This window comes from Oncorhynchus mykiss, chromosome 9 (assembly GCF_013265735.2).
Source record: "Oncorhynchus mykiss isolate Arlee chromosome 9, USDA_OmykA_1.1, whole genome shotgun sequence".
Classification (NCBI taxonomy): domain Eukaryota; kingdom Metazoa; phylum Chordata; class Actinopteri; order Salmoniformes; family Salmonidae; genus Oncorhynchus; species Oncorhynchus mykiss.
In genome coordinates this window covers 67,622,101-67,637,911 of record NC_048573.1, presented here as the reverse complement: position 1 = coordinate 67,637,911, position 15,811 = coordinate 67,622,101, and the positions used below count along the sequence as shown (strand labels likewise).

The window sequence follows — 15,811 nt, the reverse complement described above, 5'->3', positions numbered from 1 at the left end:
CTGGCCTGATGACTTCCACCCTCAGGACAACCTGGCCTGATGACTCCTGGTCTCAGGACAACCTGGCCTGATGACTCCCACCCTCAGGACAACCTGATCTGATGACTCCTGGTCTCAGGACAACCTGGCCTGATGACTCCTGGCCTCAGGACAACCTGGCCTGATGACTCCTGGCCTCAGGACAACCTGGCCTGATGACTCCCACCCTCAGGACAACCTGGCCTGATGACTCCTGGCCTCAGGACAACCTGGCCTGATGACTCCTGGCCTCAGGACAACCTGGCCTGATGACTCCGGGCCTCAGGACAACCTGGCCTGATGACTCCTGGCCGTGCTGCTGATCCAGTTTCTGGTGTCCTGCCTGTGGGTATAAAACTCTGATCTGTTCACTGGTCGTGCTACCTTGTCCCAGACCAGCTGCCCCCCCCCCCCCCCCCCCCCCCCCGCCCCCTCCCATGCACATGCTGTCTCGACCTCTGAATGATCGGCTATGAAAAGCCTACTGACATTTACTCCTGATGTGCTGACCTATTGCACCCTCTACATTATTATTATTATTTGACCCTGCTGGTCATCTATGAACGTTTGAACATCTTGAAGAATGATCTGGCCTTATTGGCCATGTACTCTCTAATCTCCACCCGGCACAGCCAGAATAGGGCTAGCCACGTCACAGAGCCTGGTTTCCTCTAGGTTCCAGCCTAGGTTCCTCAAGGTTTCCTCCTAGGTTCCAGCCTAGGTTCCTCTAGGTTTCTTCTAGGTTCCAGCCTAGGTTCCTCTAGGTTTCCTCTAGGTTCCAGCCTAGGTTCCTCTAGGTTTCCTTTAGGTTCCAGCCTAGGTTCCTCTAGGTTTCCTCTAGGTTCCAGCCTAGGTTCCTCTAGGTTTCCTCTAGGTTCCAGCCTAGGTTCCTCTACGTTTCTTCATAGGTTCCAGCCTTTCAAAGGGAATTTTTCCTAGCCATGGTGCTTCTACATCTGCATTGCTTGCTCTTTGGGGTTTTAGGATGGTTATCTGTATAAGAACTTTGTGACATCTGCTGATGTAAAAATACATTTATAAATACATTTGATTGATTTAATGTGATTGTTAACAGACATGGCTCACCCCAAAATCTATGTATTCTTATGGAATTTCTGTCCCATGGTACTACAGTATAAGCACTCTGGTAAAGGGTATGCTACACAGTGAGTGCATATACTGTAGATATGGGGTGGAAAGAGTAGGCTATCTGAGTGGCTACTGCTCCACCATGGATAAGGGCAGCTATATGAGTAGCTACTGCTCCACCGTGGATAAGGGCAGCTATATGAGTAGCTACTGCTCCACCATGGATAAGGGCAGCTATGTGAGTAGCTACTGCTCCACCACGGATAAGGGCAGCTATATGAGTAGCTACTGCTCCACCATGGATAAGGGCAGCTATATGAGTAGCTACTGCTCCACCATGGATAAGGGCAGCTATATGAGTAGCTACTGCTCCACCACGGATAAGGGCAGCTATATGAGTAGCTACTGCTCCACCATGGATAAGGGCAGCTATATGAGTAGCTACTGCTCCACCATGGATAAGGGCAGCTATATGAGTAGCTACTGCTCCACCATGGATAAGGGCAGCTATATGAGTAGCTACTGCTCCACCATGGATAAGGGCAGCTATATGAGTAGCTACTGCTCCACCGTGGATAAGGGCAGCTATATGAGTAGCTACTGCTCCACCATGGAAAAGGGTAGCTATATGAGTAGCTACTGCTCCACCATGGATAAGGGCAGCTATATGAGTAGCTACTGCTCCACCACTGATAAGGGCAGCTATCTGAGTAGCTACTGCTCCACCGTGGATAAGGGCAGCTATATGAGTAGCTACTGCTCCACCATGGATAAGGGCAGCTATATGAATAGCTACTGCTCCACCACGGATAAGGGCAGCTATATGAGTAGCTACTGCTCCACCATGGATAAGGGCAGCTATATGAGTAGCTACTGCTCCACCATGGATAAGGGCAGCTATATAAGTAGCTACTGCTCCACCACGGATAAGGGCAGCTATATGAGTAGCTACTGCTCCACCACGGATAAGGGCAGCTATATGAGTAGATACTGCTCCACCACGGATAAGGGCAGCTATATGAGTAGCTACCGCTCCACCACGGATAAGGGCAGCTATATGAGTAGCTACTGCTCCACCGTGGATAAGGGCAGCTATATGAGTAGCTACTGCTCCACCACTGATAAGGGCAGCTATATGAATAGCTACTGCTCCACCGTGGATAAGGGCAGCTATATGAGTAGCTACTGCTCCACCACGGATAAGGGCAGCTATATGAATAGCTACTGCTCCACCACGGATAAGGACAGCTATATGAGTAGCTACTGCTCCACCACGGATAAGGGCAGCTATATGAATAGCTACTGCTCCACCACTGATAAGGGCAGCTATATGAATAGCTACTGCTCCACCGTGGATAAGGGCAGCTATATGAGTAGCTACTGCTCCACCACGGATAAGGGCAGCTATATGAATAGCTACTGCTCCACCACGGATAAGGGCAGCTATATGAATAGCTACTGCTCCACCACTGATAAGGGCAGCTATCTGAGTAGCTACTGCTCCACCACGGATAAGGGCAGCTCTTATACATTCGACAGCAAGACAAACAGATCATAGAAAGCAACAGAATCTGTGACTGGGAGCCTTTTGTTTCTAGCGTATGAAAGGAAGGGAGGAAAATGTCCCTGAGCACAGCACTATCCTTTCATCCGTCTGTCCTCTCTAGCGGGCTAGCCTGATCAGCGCGATGCTGGACGCTCCCGTGCTGAAGCTCAATAACAAACCCCCTGTAGTCCGCTCACCCCCCACCCCCCCCCCCCCCACCCCTCTCCTCCTCCTCTGTTGCTTTATCTGTCCTGAGCCCGAGCCTCTCCGCTCAGCCGCCACATACAATGTAAAAGTCTGCCTAATCAAATATGGGGCTGAGCAGAACCAACTTGAATTGCATTGCACCCATCCAGAATACTAGGGAGAGAGCTACCTATGGAGAATAAAGCAATACATGTATTGCAATCAATGTAATGATCGTTCACTAGGAGTTTCCATTGAAGGGTTTCATAGAGTGGATGTGTGAGAATGAGAATAGCTTAGCGTGTGGAGACAATCAGAAGACTATTGAGAAAGACCGGTTGATAATGAGGCACCCCTCTGGATGCAGTGTTGCCAACTGAGGGGGTTAAAGGTTGAGGGTAAGGTTGAAGGTTGAAGGTTCAAAACCCAGTTACATATTCAAGGCAGTGTTAGAGATCAACTTTGGAAAATACTAACAGTTGAGAACACCATTGTAGAGGCACACCGGCTTCTTAATATGGATATAGTTCATATCACTGATTTGCATTGATATAAAGCCACACATATTATAAACCCTCAATAATCAAAGAATATTGTCAGAGTTACATTGATGTTGTCATAACAGACAGTAAGTCAATCAATCTCCTGAACTCGTCCTGTCTTTCAGGTCATAGTGAGATGAGAATACTGCATGCATAACCACACATTACTTCAGTCTTTCTGTTGGCAGCAGGTTGTGAGTTCAGCCTGGTTTCTGTTATGGGGCCTCCCTTGCTCTATGGTGTTATGAATGCTGGGATTGTCCTCTGGTGTCTGTCAGCACTTGAAGCATGTTGAGAGAGGAGGACAGACCCTTTTTACCCCACTGGAGAGATGAGATGGGCCCAATAGGACTCTGGAAAGGCTAACTGGGAACCACCAGACCATAGGTCTTATATATATCGACTCAGTACTGGTACTCCCTGTATATAGGCAAGTCATTTTTACTCGTTATTGTTTTTCACTGTGTATTTATTCATATATATATATATATATATATATATATATACATATATATACATATGTTCAGCTTGGTTTCTGTATATATATATGAATAATGAATAAATACACAGTGAAAAACAATAACGAGTAAAAATGACTTGCCTATATACAGGGAGTACCAGTACTGAGTCGATATATATAAGACCTATGGTCTTTTTTTTTTCTTGTTGGAAAAGGACCGTAAGTAAGCATTTCACTGTTGTTTTCAAAGCATGTGACGAATAAAATGTGATTTGCTATTTGTCTAAAGCGATCCACTACTGGTAGTAGCAGAATGTCAAGTATCTGACCTCACCGACCTCAACGTCTAACATTACCAATATTAACAGTTAGGAATACCACCCAAACTACTGGTACCTGTTCAATAGGATTTTCCTGAGTTTACACATGATCAAAGTAAAATATGTCTATTCAAACCTATAGCCTTTCAAAATTCTCCTCCTTCAACCTTTTATCTGTGTCCTGGACTATATGAACTATATGAACCTCAGAGTTCAGGTTTAGAGTTAGGATGATGATCCCTGGCATGGGCACTGGGCAGCGAGAGGTCAGGGTGAGAGAAGGGTTAAGTATTTTTGTTGTGTTGATCTGTTGTGTTGTACGATGAACCCTCCCAGCCCCTTCCCCCGGGGGCCCGTGGCCCTGGGCTGTTATAAATAGTCCCATGGGCTCTCCCTGCTCTGACAGAGAGGCTGAATGTCTGCAGGACATCCTTTTCTCTACTAACCACCAGCAGGGTTGGCATACCAACACTCCGCTCCACACAGACAGGACGAGCAGGGTTGGCATATAGACGCACAGAGACCCACGCTCCGCTCCACAAAGACAGGACCAGCAGGGTTGGCATATAGACGCACAGTGACCCACGCTCCGCTCCACACAGACAGGACGAGCAGGGTTGCCATATAGACACACAGAGACCCACGCTCCGCTCCACACAGACAGGACCAGCAGGGTTGGCATATAGACGCATAGAGACCCACGCTCCATCCACACAGACAGGACGCGGTTTTCTATAACTGGACTGAAAACAGCTTACAGAAAGCAACATTGCAGATCATTGGAAGTCAGTAAAGTTAGTGACTCCTAGAGAGTTGCATGTGGAACTGTTGTTTACGTGCGGAAGCATCTTTAGGTTTAGGGGCCAGTTTTGCTTTGAAGTTTGCTCTCTTTTTTTAATCTTACCTTGAAGGCATCACTGAGATAAGTCATTATTGATACGGTAAGCAGAGCTAAACTCACTCTAAAGGAGAATACACATTTGGGATAGCCATTTGGGCTAGCCTCTTGACTTTTTGGCCACCATGTGGGAGTTCCGTTCCATGTCGTTCTGGCGGGCAGTGTTCGCTGAGTTCTATGGCACCATGTTCTTTGTGTTCTTCGGTCTGGGGGCGGCTCTGCGCTGGACCACCGGGTCCCACAACGTTCTCCACGTGGCTTTCTGCTTCGGCCTGGCCGCTGCCACCCTCATCCAGTCCATCGGTCACATCAGTGGTGGACACATCAACCCGGCTGTCACCTTCGCCTACTTGATTGGCTCCCAGATGTCCCTGTTCCGTGCTGTCTTCTACATCGTGGCCCAGTGTCTGGGGGCGCTGGCTGGGGCCGCTGTGCTCTACTCGGTCACCCCCAACAACATGAGGGGCAACCTGGCACTCAACATGGTAAGATTAGCCAGAGACAAAGAGGCAAAGCGAGAAGTTTTACTCCGCCCAAAATGTATCCACGAAAATAAGCCCACGAAGTGAGGTAAATGAGAGTGTAGAATTTGGTCAACACAAAAATGTATTGCTAATTTGCTACGTGACGGTAGTGATGGTTAGGTTGTTACGAATGCACTGATATATACATGGACGCATGAGGCATGAGGCAACTTTTCTTTTTTATGACTATCAGAGTAGTGTCTGTTGTCATAGAGACAGATAGAGGGCTTTTCCATTAAGGGATTCCACCATTTTAAAGTAGTCAACTGGGTGGGGATTCCTATGAGTTGGGAGCAATCAGTCAAAGAAGAAGAAAATAGAGTACTTTAAAATGGAGATGAGCCCATGCTGACGCTATGATGGCAGAGATACAAAGATGAGTCCTCTATCTTTATGGCCTGTTGTTCACACGTGTATCTGCTCTCTCATTGGCTAGAATTGTCCCACCTTATCTCGCCTCCTCCCGCCTGCCTTCCATCTTTGAGGACAGTATTTCCATTGTTAGAGCAGTCAGTTGACTATCTTGTCAATATAATAGACAATCTTTGGACTACTTGACCCATGATAGGCGAATTCAGTCAATTCAGTTCAATTGAAATGGAATTGATCCCAACCCTGATAGGAAAGTATTTATCACACATTTCAGAGTTCCATTTTCATCTGCCATTTGAATGAATGAAATGAACTTGACAGGGGATAAAGAACATCTGCGTGTGTAACCACAATTAGGTGGTCTATTAGAATTTCCAATTCAGTCTTTCTAACATTGTGAGTATCAGACAATTTAGCAACTCAGTTTAAAGGTCCTAATAGAAGGCCTGTGGCAGATGTGTTGGTTATATAGCAGTTGAATCTGTACAACAGTCTTTAATAAAACATGGCCAGGGTTGTGGATACATTTTGAATTTTCTTTTACAATGTTAGACGTTATGAATAGGTAATAACACAAAAACACCACTCTTTAGAATGCAAGGACAATGTAAGATTTGCTAATGATCTTTTCTCCGTGAGTCATTTTGATGTGTTTAAGGTTCAACCTGTTGATTGATTGATTGATTGATTGACTGACTGCTGAAGTTTTTCACATCGGCCAGTGGAGCCGATATGACTTCCAAAAGTGAACTGGAACCATTCACTAAGCCGTGTTCGATCTCTGACCCCTTGTCCAGCTGCAGCCAGGTATCAGCCTGGGCATGGCCACCACTGTGGAGGTGTTCCTCACCCTGCAGCTGGTTGTCTGCATCTTCGCTGTGACCGACGAGAGGCGTAACGGACGCCTGGGCTCTGCCGCCCTGGCCATCGGCTTCTCTGTTCTCATAGGACATCTGTTGGGGGTAAGACATATTACAAATATATCAAATATATATTTATAGACCATGGATTATATAGGGAATTGTATCGGGGTGAAAACGAGCTTAGACACAGGGTCAACTGGGATGAAGGTGGGGTAAGAGACAGTCTTGGAGAGAGAGGCCATTATGACTCAACAATACGATCACAACAGCATATATAATAGACAAAAGCTGGGGATTTAGGTTTCGGTCAATTTAAATGATGAATGATTAGATGACAATGACAGAAGCAGTAAAACCTGACTAATCCATCCCTGTGACTACAAGGGAGAAGGAGTGTGTAATCCATTGTTTTGATGTGGTTGGTCAGGACACTAGAGAGAGGGCAATTATGATGCAGGGAGGTTTTTGACCACTCCATATTCTACACACTGCTACCTAAACATAACCCTGATCCACTGTCCTTCCTGTAGATGTACTATACTGGTACTGGAATGAACCCTGCCAGGTCCTTCGCCCCCGCTGTGCTGGTCAGAAAATTTGTCAACCACTGGGTAAGACCTTTTGTTCACACCTTATAAAGCCATTTACATTTAACATTTACAGCAAGTTAAAAACAAGTTACAATGTGTTGCTTGGAGTTTAGAACTGTGTAATGTGACATGTAGCTAGATGAACTCATCAACACACCTCCCCCTCTCTCTCTCCCTCTCTCTCTCTCCCTCCCTATCTCTCTCTCACTCACTCTGTGTGTGTGTGTGTCTGTCTTCCTCTCCTCCCTCTCTTTGTTCTGGTCCTGTGGCAGGTGTACTGGGTGGGTCCGATGATTGGCGGTGCTATGGGAGCTATTATCTATGATTTCATGCTGTTCCCCCGCATGCGCAGCCTCTCTGAGAGGATGGCAATCCTGAAGGGTACCAGGCCCCCAGAGGCTGAGAGCCAGCAAGACGCCAGAGGAGAGCCCATCGAGCTCAAGACTCAGGCCCTATAAGCCTGGTGAAGAAAGTTGGCTTTCTGAACCCCATATTCCCCTATTCTGTACACAAACCTCCTCCGAAACCTCAACCCTACCCAACACACATACACACACATTTCTCTTCCTCTCTAACCCACACACCCACATAGTACACACAGACCATCACGACAACTCCACCTTTCTCACCCTCCTCATCCTTACTCTGCTGATCCAGAAACAGTACATGCTGAATTACTGGGCAGCCAAAGCTCTAACCCTCCTCCAACCTGTGAACTATGACCCCCTCCCTCCCTTGGACTGCAGGACAAAGATGGAGGGTAAGAAGAGGACTTAGTGGCCACTGAAGAAAGCACCCTGCTGCGGCCTGTTGTGTAGGGAGTGGGTCAGTCCTGGCTGACCAGGTGGCTGTAACTGCTCAGGACAGGGGCATGTCTCTCTCTTCTTTTCTATCTATATTTTGTAGTCTGCTAGGAGTGTAGCTACAGTAGAGCAGTGAACTTCATGCTTTTTCAATTTTTTTTATGAAACTTCTGGTACCTGATGTGTATGTTATTATTATGCCCTTGAAGAATTTCCAGGGATTTTTTTCAACTCTAGTTATATTTTCAAGTCATGCGTTGTGTTGTTTGTGCGTGTTTTAGGAGACCATTGTCTCATTAACAATTCCTTTGTTCGTCATCATGCTGTTTTACAGTACGTAGTTTACCTTTATTTAACTAGGCAAGTCAGTTAAGAACAAATTCTTATTTACAATGACAGCCTACGGGGGAACAGTGGGTTGACTGCCTTGTTCAGTGACAGAACAACAGATTTGTACCTTGTTAGACTGCAGCCTATTCTAAGGGAAAGAAGCATCTTTTGTCCCCCTCTTCCTTCAATGAAAGTTCTGATTCATTACTAGCAACATATTTAGAGTGGTCCCCTTTTGTCCAAAAGCCCTTCAATTTTTAGCTGTCTTTTTAAAAATTGTTCTGTCTAATTGTAGACTGTCTCTTCTAGGGGAGCACAAACAGTCAGATTTATATGAAAATTAACACACAACACACACAAAAACTCAATCTCCATTTCTATTTAAACACATTATCTTGAAATTGTATATTATTTTTCATTTAGTATTACAAAATTCCACTTCTTTGACCTGATGTCTCTCGTCAACTTTGACTTTTTACAGCCATGATATGTGCCTGAAGACATAAAAGGGTTTATTCTGTATGCAGTTCAGTACCAGTATTATCTGTGCCAGACTGTTATGTTTTACTCTGTTTCTGGAATGCTGTTTTTTTTTCTTTCATTAAAGGTTTTGCTGTTACAGCGGTTTCATGTACAGGCGTGTGATAGCTGGATTGGCTTTTATTTTGTGTCATTTTACTTAATAACAAAAAAATCAAACTGGCTTTGTCGTGTGGATCAACCTTATTTTATTAGTTGATTGTAGATTATTTCTTATACATATCCTTTAAATCTCTCTTCTGTCTAGGCCGGGGAGAGGTTCTCTTCTCTCTCTAGGAGGAGAGGTTCTCTTCTCTCTCTAGGAGGAGAGGTTCTCTTCTCTCTCTAGGAGGAGAGATTCTCGTCTCTCTAGGAGGAGAGATTCTCATCTCTCTCTAGGAGGAGAGATTCCCGTCTCTCTAGGAGGAGAGGTTCTCGTCTCTCTAGGAGGAGAGGTTCTCATCTCTCTTTAGGAGGAGAGGTTCTCATCTCTCTTTAGGAGGAGAGGTTCTCATCTCTCTCTAGGAGGAGAGGTTCTCTTCTCTCTCTAGGGGGAGAGGTTCTCGTCTCTCTCTAGGAGGAGAGATTCTCGTCTCTCTAGGAGGAGAGATTCTCATCTCTCTCTAGGGGGAGAGGTTCTCGTAACTCTCTAGGAGGAGAGGTTATCTTCTCTCTCTAGGGGGAGAGGTTCTCTTCTCTCTCTAGGAGGAGAGGTTCTCATCTCTCTCTAGGGGGAGGGGGGTCGGTTTAAGGTCTGTTTTTCCCTCCAAACTCAGGTTCTTATCACCTGGTTGCAGATCTGTTTGTGCTATGTTGCCATTAAGTTAGCAAGACATCACAAATAGATCTGAAACCAGGCTATGGTTCTTATACCTGGGGGGTAAAAACAGAGGCGAAAAAGAGAGAGGATCGTGTTAACTGAGGCGACTAAATGCTTTAGCTTTGTGTTACTGTCTGGGTGAGGATGTGAGGTAAACTAAACGTGCACTTGTATGCCCCCCCCCCCGACTCCTTGGTCCCCCTCTTTCCTCCATTCCTGCTTTACCCCCCTACCTCCTCCCTCTGTTTACAAGGCGGACATTTTGTGTTCTGATCTAATGATGACAGGACAGTTGATGGGATGGAGGGAGGGGTACTGCATCGTTGAACCAGCTCATTGTGCTATTACACCCCCTTTCCGTTTTCACTGCTTGGTAGAGAAGTAAACTGAACCAGACATGTAAACTGATTCTCCTTTTTACATTCACTTTTATTCCGCTTGATTCCCCCAGCGATGGATATAATAGGTTTCCTTACTTTTTAAAATTCAAATAATGATGCTTGTATTCCATTGAAAAGCTTTGTGATGTACAGTGTACAATTTGTTTTGTTTTTACCATGATTGTTGAAACTGGATAGATAGACAATATAATTTCAAAGCTATACAATTTCCCCTCTTTGACCATTTAGTTATGAAAGGTATGGGGAAAATATGTAAGAACCATACGCTTAGATCCTATCAAGAACATATTATATACTTTAATAATCAGAGAATCCTGGATTTATCATTTTTATGTTAAAAACTTCCTAAAATTCAGATTTTTCTGTCTTTGTCTGTTTTCTTCTAGATTGAACTGTAGAAAAGAACACTGGAACAGTTTTAGGTTCATTCTTACCAATGGGGTGACAGGTGTGCAATTCAGTCACAACATATTTTCCTTGCATCTGTATAATATACATTATTTCTTATCCAATTGTAAAATCTAACCCAAATATAAATGTGATAGAACTCCATGGACAGGGAAATTACATTTATGTATATAAACAAATTCAAAAAAGATTTGGAATTAATGGTGTGTGCATGATTCTTTGAAAAGGAGAATATTACCATCTATTACTGACACAACACAAAAGCCCCAATCAGCAGAATCGAGTGTTTACTCATTTTAGTCCGTGAATGGTGAGCAGTGCCGACATTTAGCATGCTCCTAAACTAAACCAACAATAATTTTGTTTAGAGGAAATGAAAACTTCAAGTGGGACTGTCCAAAAGGTACATTATCTGGCAGAACATATTGCTATGTTGGTTTCTAATCTGTATAGATGCTCTCAGTACCCTACTCCTGTGTAATATCCAATGATGCATCAATGGTTATATCTGGGTATGAAGCCATGGTCTATAGACCATCAACACCACCTGGTGGTCATAGCATGTACTAGCATTCAACAGACTAATTCTCACATGCTGTAATAACAGATGACCCTTGTTCATGTTGTCATGCCCTTTATATCCCTTTAATCTGTTTAGGTCAAATATATATTATTCTCACTACGTGCCAGAAACGTTTTAAACCGGACAACAACAACTTAGTCAGAGACAGTTTATTAGAAATATGTGGAGAAATTCCCACCGCATTTAAACTGATATTTCATCAACATGATCTACGATATAGGTTGGCGAAACCTAGTAGTGCATCTGTTTTAACACGTGCATTTGGGGTTTTTTTGTACTGCGAGTGCAAATTAAACTTGGTCATTTAATGACAAGTTCTTTTTGTTGCGTTTCTGCACCCCTTTGAATGTGGAAGAAATAATTTGCTGCTTGTTTTATACAAAACAGCATGCAACAAATACAGAGTTAACCAACGGTATATACTTTGAAAATGTTCTGTATGTACGATGTTAACTAAAGCAAAAGCATCCTTGCAAAATGTGATTGAAAGGTTTTTCATGCTATACTGTAAAATAAGTTTAACATGCATATTTCATTCATTAATTTCTCATACCTTTACAGATGTTAACGTACATTGAGAAAATATTTGTTCCGAGCTAAAACTTATTTCAATATATTAAGAAAAATAAAACAAAAATGTACAGTACGAACAAAAGGGGTCATTTCTCACTAAAAAAAAGAAACAACTTTATTGAAAATAGGCAGTTGTTTTAAAACATATTTTTTCTTCTGTTAGAATTTACAATTATGTTGATATTCAATACGTAACCTCACTGACGTTATTAAATAAAAAGGTGGAGAGTAACTTTCAGACTATCCCATCAGAGCGGGGCCACATTCAGTAGGAAAACATTGTCAAACGTTGCAGATTGAAATACGATGAGCCGACACGATTCCTTCATTCTACATGTCAGTGGCACCTTTGTTCGACATGACGTAATTCTATCTGAACGTTCCATAACACTGTTCCTTGCTGAAGGCACCCCTGGTTGTTAAGTTAAAGCACGGTATAACTGAACCCCACAGCACATCATGGAAACAACTGAATTGTCCATGCAGAATTAGAACAGCAAAGCACAGCACTAAGACATTGGCTGGAGAATGCTCTGCTGCGATGCCATGACGACAGATACAGTCTCTCCTCAGTGAGGTTCCTCTGACGTGTTTGGAAAACTGCTGATATTTCCTCCTTTTTCAAATATGGTTACCAACTCAACTCGTCTCTCTCTTCAACCGACCTTTGAGGCTTTCATTTCTTGTCGTCATCGGTTACAGACTTTATATGCACCATTACTCCAGGTCTGGCATCTCTGAAAAAATTACAAATATTCAAATGTAAAAAAAGATTTTAAAAAAGGTAAAAAGCTAATCTAGCAAGTCTACAACATGGCTCATGTGTGGATGGTATGAGACTTATGAACAACTTTCAAATGAAATGCACCATAAAAATGATATAGAAATTGGCTGCTTTCTTTTAACCATGTGCAAAAATGATATCACAACTTACTTTCATCATCGCTGTCGTGCTGGAAATAAAAACAATATGAGATTCAGTGTCAAAACTGGAAAACTCAACAGAGCAAGAAAGCAAGTAGTTTCTCTTGCAGCCACCGTATATAGTACACTGATATATTTGCTGTAAAATGAATTTAGATGACAGAAAATAAACACAGACCTCTTCGAGACCTTCCATACCACCCATGCCCAGATCTGGCATGCCGTCTTCTCCTCCCATCGTATTCATCATCTGAAAATAAGCAACAATCATTGTTTCAACATAAAAATATATATAATTTAACACATTTAAAACATTACACACTTTGTGCAACGTGACATGCTTGCCTCTGAGAACTTGTCGAAACTGGACAGATCCTCATCAGAATCATCTTCCCAGTCTTTCCAGTTGTTGAAGTCGACACCCAGCCATTGAAACTGTGAGAAAGAAAACATGACATCCCAAATCAAAATTATTTTAACCAACATTAAAGACAAAATGCCCGTCTTATGTGATCTGCGCCTATTCAAAGCGTCTCAGGGTAGGGGTGCTAATCAGTTTGGCCTTTTAGGAATAAGATACATGGACGGGAGGCCCAGAAATACAGGGCAGAAAAAGTAAGGTAGAATACATAGTTTGCGCATTGAAACAGTTCCTACTTTTGCCTTGTCTTTTGTTAACCGTGGCCATGCTCTTCCTGCCTCTGCTTTCTTCAGACAACACAACACTGATCTGTCTGTACGTTTGTGCTTCGATGCCTGTAACGAGAGGAAGAGAGATAATCGGTATATTACAAGTCATTTTGGATGAGGGACCTTTTTTGTCAGCCAATTTAACATCTAGGTCATTGCAGCGGTTTTTCTGGGTCATTGCAGATAGTGATTCTGCAGCTAAATGAAAAACATACTTACATTGGGATCAATTGAGTCGAAAAGGTCCAATTCATTATGGTGTTTGAGGGTTTCAATCCCACCAACACAACTGAAAAGACAAAGTAAAATAGATGGTTTTGTTCATTCAGACAGTAAGGGCCAATAAGATTGATCTTATTCATGGGCTAAAAGGAAGATGATGGTTTTTAGTCCAGGATTAGGTTTAAATCTGTGTCCAGGAAACTGCCCTCCCCAAGTGTCTCTGCAGTAGGCCTAATTTATAGACAGCTCACAATTTAGCCTAAAATCAGTCTCACTTAAACTACAGTGTGTGGGTGAAGCAGCTTACCGGAAATCAAGTTTTGATTTTTCAAACTTCACTTGTAGATCTTTGCTGTCTTCTACCAGGAACTCAATAAAGACAGAGTCCCTTCTGTCATACCACTTCGCTGTTGCTGGCTGCCTATAGGACGTTAGAGAAGACTGATTAGTCCGATACAAAGCAGTGATCAATGTCTTCTAGTTTTTGATTATGAAATCCATCCATCCATATTTGGGAAACTGCACCCCATCATTATAGCCTGGGTACCAGTTTGTTTAGCCAACATTCCACTCTATGTACTCTGTGTCATTATGCCACATGTTTAGCATGACAGGGAGTGGCAAGGGGAATGATAGTTTAACAGACAGTTACCAAGACTACCATCATTAGGGAATAGGGGATACATTTATGAAGGGATAAAATGTGGGAAGGATAGGGGGCTTGTTCCATCTATATATCACTCTGGTTCCAGCCATTCATTATAGATGCAAAACTGAATAATGTGCCACTTAGAAAGCTGTCTACTCATCTGCTACATGCATGGTGAAACAGAAAGCATACACATTTGCTTTAAGCATTGATTAGCTAGCTAAGGTAATACATTGTTTGGTTCATTCAGACACTATACATCAGGAACATTAACTTATCAGCTGGAGTGTAGCTCCACCCATCAACTTTATTTAATCCAAGGTCATACTTGTCAGGTGGCTCACTGTCACTGGTCTCAAGGGATAAGGCTTCCTTGAATTCAGTGGTTTGATGGCCAAGCCTAATAGGTATTATTGGCTAACCAGCTCCGACATATTAATTCATGAGCTAGCTAGCAGGCCACATGAAACTCCAACTAACAAGCCAGTAGCTAAGAGCCACTTCGCAAGGAAATGGCTCGCTAATACCAATTTATATGGCTCTAGCTAAAACTAGCTAGTCCACGTGAATAAAGGAATAACTTGAATAACTAGCTAGCTATGAAGCCAAGACTCCGCCTTGTATTATTATTAAAGTAACACTATGGCTCGCGATGATATGGACGAGTATCATTGCGCGAGTGTAAAGCCGACATTTCGACTAGTGTAAACTGACAAGCGCGCCATTCATTCCCACTAATCGCCCCATGCATGAAGGAGCATAGAGCAGGCCTAGCTAGTTAGTTAGCTACATTTGGCACCCGCTAGCAAGCTATAACATTAACGTTGCATTTATGTGTCCCATGGACAATATGGAAACTATCATTGCAGCGTTGCTATCTATACACGTATAAAGGTTTGGGCATTCCAGACACAGCCAGCCCTAGTTAAACGCTGATTAAGCTTGAAGCTAGCTAGCAAGCTACCCCGCATTTCCAAGAATATGCATCCCATGCATTGCACGCTAACGTTAGCTCCCTCCTACGGGGGTAGGATCCACACGTACATCTCTTGCTATCTATTTCTTCCCACTCCAGACCGCAGTATTAACCACGATGTGTTGTTGGATATTCTCTTCTGTAGCAAAAAACGACAGGGCAAAATGTAAATATCAATCCTAGACCAGTAACTGCTTTTCCTCGTTGTGCGCAATGACGCATCTAGAATCAAGTCACCGTGGCCTCGCTCGCGCAGTCGGAAAGAAGTTTCTGGATCTTTCGCTCGTGCAGGGACAAGTCTCTTGCACGCGCTTTACCTGAAGGAAGCTACGCTGTTACCGTGGCAACACCCACACAGAGAGAGTTGATCTGTATAATAATAATAATAAAAAAAGAGTTGATCTGTATCACATAATGTCAACTATTTCCCCTGTATAACACCAGTATGAACAGGCGTCACTGGCAGGGTTGTAGTGCTGCTGGAGCGCAAGGAGTGGCGCACCTT

General features: G+C 43.4%; 2 protein-coding genes across 2 annotated transcripts; one reads left to right on the top strand and one right to left on the bottom strand.

The window, feature by feature from the left end:
* The first annotated feature begins 3,933 nt into the window (after window positions 1-3,933).
* Window positions 3,934-9,175, top strand: LOC110532730 (lens fiber major intrinsic protein-like). Its single transcript, XM_021616843.2, has 4 exons — window positions 3,934-5,544; window positions 6,753-6,917; window positions 7,349-7,429; window positions 7,681-9,175. The coding sequence occupies exons 1-4, from the start codon at window positions 5,185-5,187 to the stop codon at window positions 7,864-7,866; spliced, it is 792 nt and encodes a 263-aa protein (XP_021472518.1). The 5' UTR covers window positions 3,934-5,184; the 3' UTR covers window positions 7,867-9,175.
* Window positions 9,176-11,934: 2,759 nt separating this feature from the next.
* Window positions 11,935-15,489, bottom strand: tebp (progesterone receptor-related protein p23). Its single transcript, NM_001124524.2, has 8 exons — window positions 15,375-15,489; window positions 13,989-14,102; window positions 13,679-13,748; window positions 13,427-13,525; window positions 13,115-13,204; window positions 12,948-13,019; window positions 12,780-12,798; window positions 11,935-12,582 (listed from the first exon to the last, which is right to left on the bottom strand). Coding segments are annotated over exons 1-8 (486 nt in total). The 5' UTR covers window positions 15,377-15,489; the 3' UTR covers window positions 11,935-12,562.
* Window positions 15,490-15,811: the final 322 nt, after the last annotated feature.